Source organism: Sinocyclocheilus grahami, unplaced genomic scaffold (genome assembly GCF_001515645.1).
Source record: "Sinocyclocheilus grahami isolate Dianchi unplaced genomic scaffold, SAMN03320097.WGS_v1.1 scaffold5774.1, whole genome shotgun sequence".
NCBI lineage: Eukaryota > Metazoa > Chordata > Actinopteri > Cypriniformes > Cyprinidae > Sinocyclocheilus > Sinocyclocheilus grahami.
In genome coordinates this window covers 11,169-12,284 of record NW_015510370.1, presented here as the reverse complement: position 1 = coordinate 12,284, position 1,116 = coordinate 11,169, and the positions used below count along the sequence as shown (strand labels likewise).

Below are 1,116 nucleotides of genomic sequence, written 5' to 3'. Positions count from 1 at the left end.
AAAAAGATTAAGGACGAGCACAACAAGGAATCAAATGTATGTTATTTCACTCTTAAGCTTATGCATGGCTTAATTGTCCAAAAACGTGTTAGAGCCACTCTTTTAAAGAACCAGAAATGACTTTGTGTTTTTAATCAGGGTCGGGTAGACTTTCTCAAACTCATGCTCCAGAATCAAATACCTGGTGATCATTTTGAGGACACAGATGAGCAACCAGCAAAAGGTTAGAGAGACAGTACAGAATTGACACATTATAGACTCTATCATTTCAAATGGGACTTGTTTTCAAATATGCTGTTTTGTGAATTTGATAGGACTAACAGACCACGAGATTCTCTCCCAGTCCCTCGTTTTCATTCTCGGAGGTTATGAGACGACAAGCACCACTCTCACTTACCTCCTCTATAATCTTGCAACTAATCCAGACTGCCTGGAAAAGCTGGTTGAGGAGATTGACACAAACTTCCCTCCTGATGTGAGCACACTGGCTTCTGCTTTGTTCATAGTTTTTGTCTAGAGAATCTAGCTTAAAGGGATAGTTCACCCAAAAATCAGGCCATCCAAGATGTAGATGAGTTTGTTTCTTCATCAGAACAGATTTGGGGGAATTTAGCATTACATCACTTGCTCACCAATGGATCTTCTGCAGTGAATGGGTGCCGTCAGAATGAGAGTTCAAACAGTTGATAAAAACACAATAATCCACATGAGTTCAGTCCATCAATTATGTCTTGTGAAGTAAAAAGCTGTGTTTCTCTAAGAAACAAATCCATGATTAAGATGTTTTAAAATTCAAACTGTTACTTTCAGCTAAAATACAAGTCCTCTGTCAATGATACTGCTTTTTCCAGTGTCTCATCTGAATGAAGACAGTTATGCACAGATCAAGCACCATTTACAAGAGTCAACAAAACTGTTTTAAACAAAAATGTTGGTTGGATTTTGGTGTGAGAGAACAACAGGGGATGGACTTTTTCACTGTAGGAAGCTTTGTTATGGATTATGGAGTAATTTGACCAGAGGGAATGGTTTAAAGTTGAGTGTGTTTAATTAGTTTAATGGTGAATGTGTTTCTTAACAACATGGCATTTCACTTTATAAGACATTAATTGATGA

At 37.5% G+C, this 1,116-nt stretch overlaps 1 protein-coding gene across 1 annotated transcript; it reads left to right on the top strand.

Annotated features, from left to right (window-relative positions):
* The first annotated feature begins 6 nt into the window (after positions 1–6).
* On the top strand, positions 7–568 carry LOC107577336 (cytochrome P450 3A30-like). The gene is made up of 3 exons (XM_016263424.1): positions 7–36; positions 139–223; positions 315–568. The coding sequence occupies exons 2-3, from the start codon at positions 163–165 to the stop codon at positions 515–517; spliced, it is 264 nt and encodes an 87-aa protein (XP_016118910.1). The 5' UTR covers positions 7–36; positions 139–162; the 3' UTR covers positions 518–568.
* Positions 569–1,116: the final 548 nt, after the last annotated feature.

Excerpts from the sequence above, each read along its gene's own strand:
- LOC107577336 (XM_016263424.1), top strand. The coding sequence starts at position 163 with ATGCTCCAGAATCAAATACCTGGTGATCATTTTGAGGACACAGATGAG. Across the intron at positions 224-314 it reads AGATGAGCAACCAGCAAAAG|GACTAACAGACCACGAGATT; the intron begins GTTAGAGAGACA and ends TGAATTTGATAG.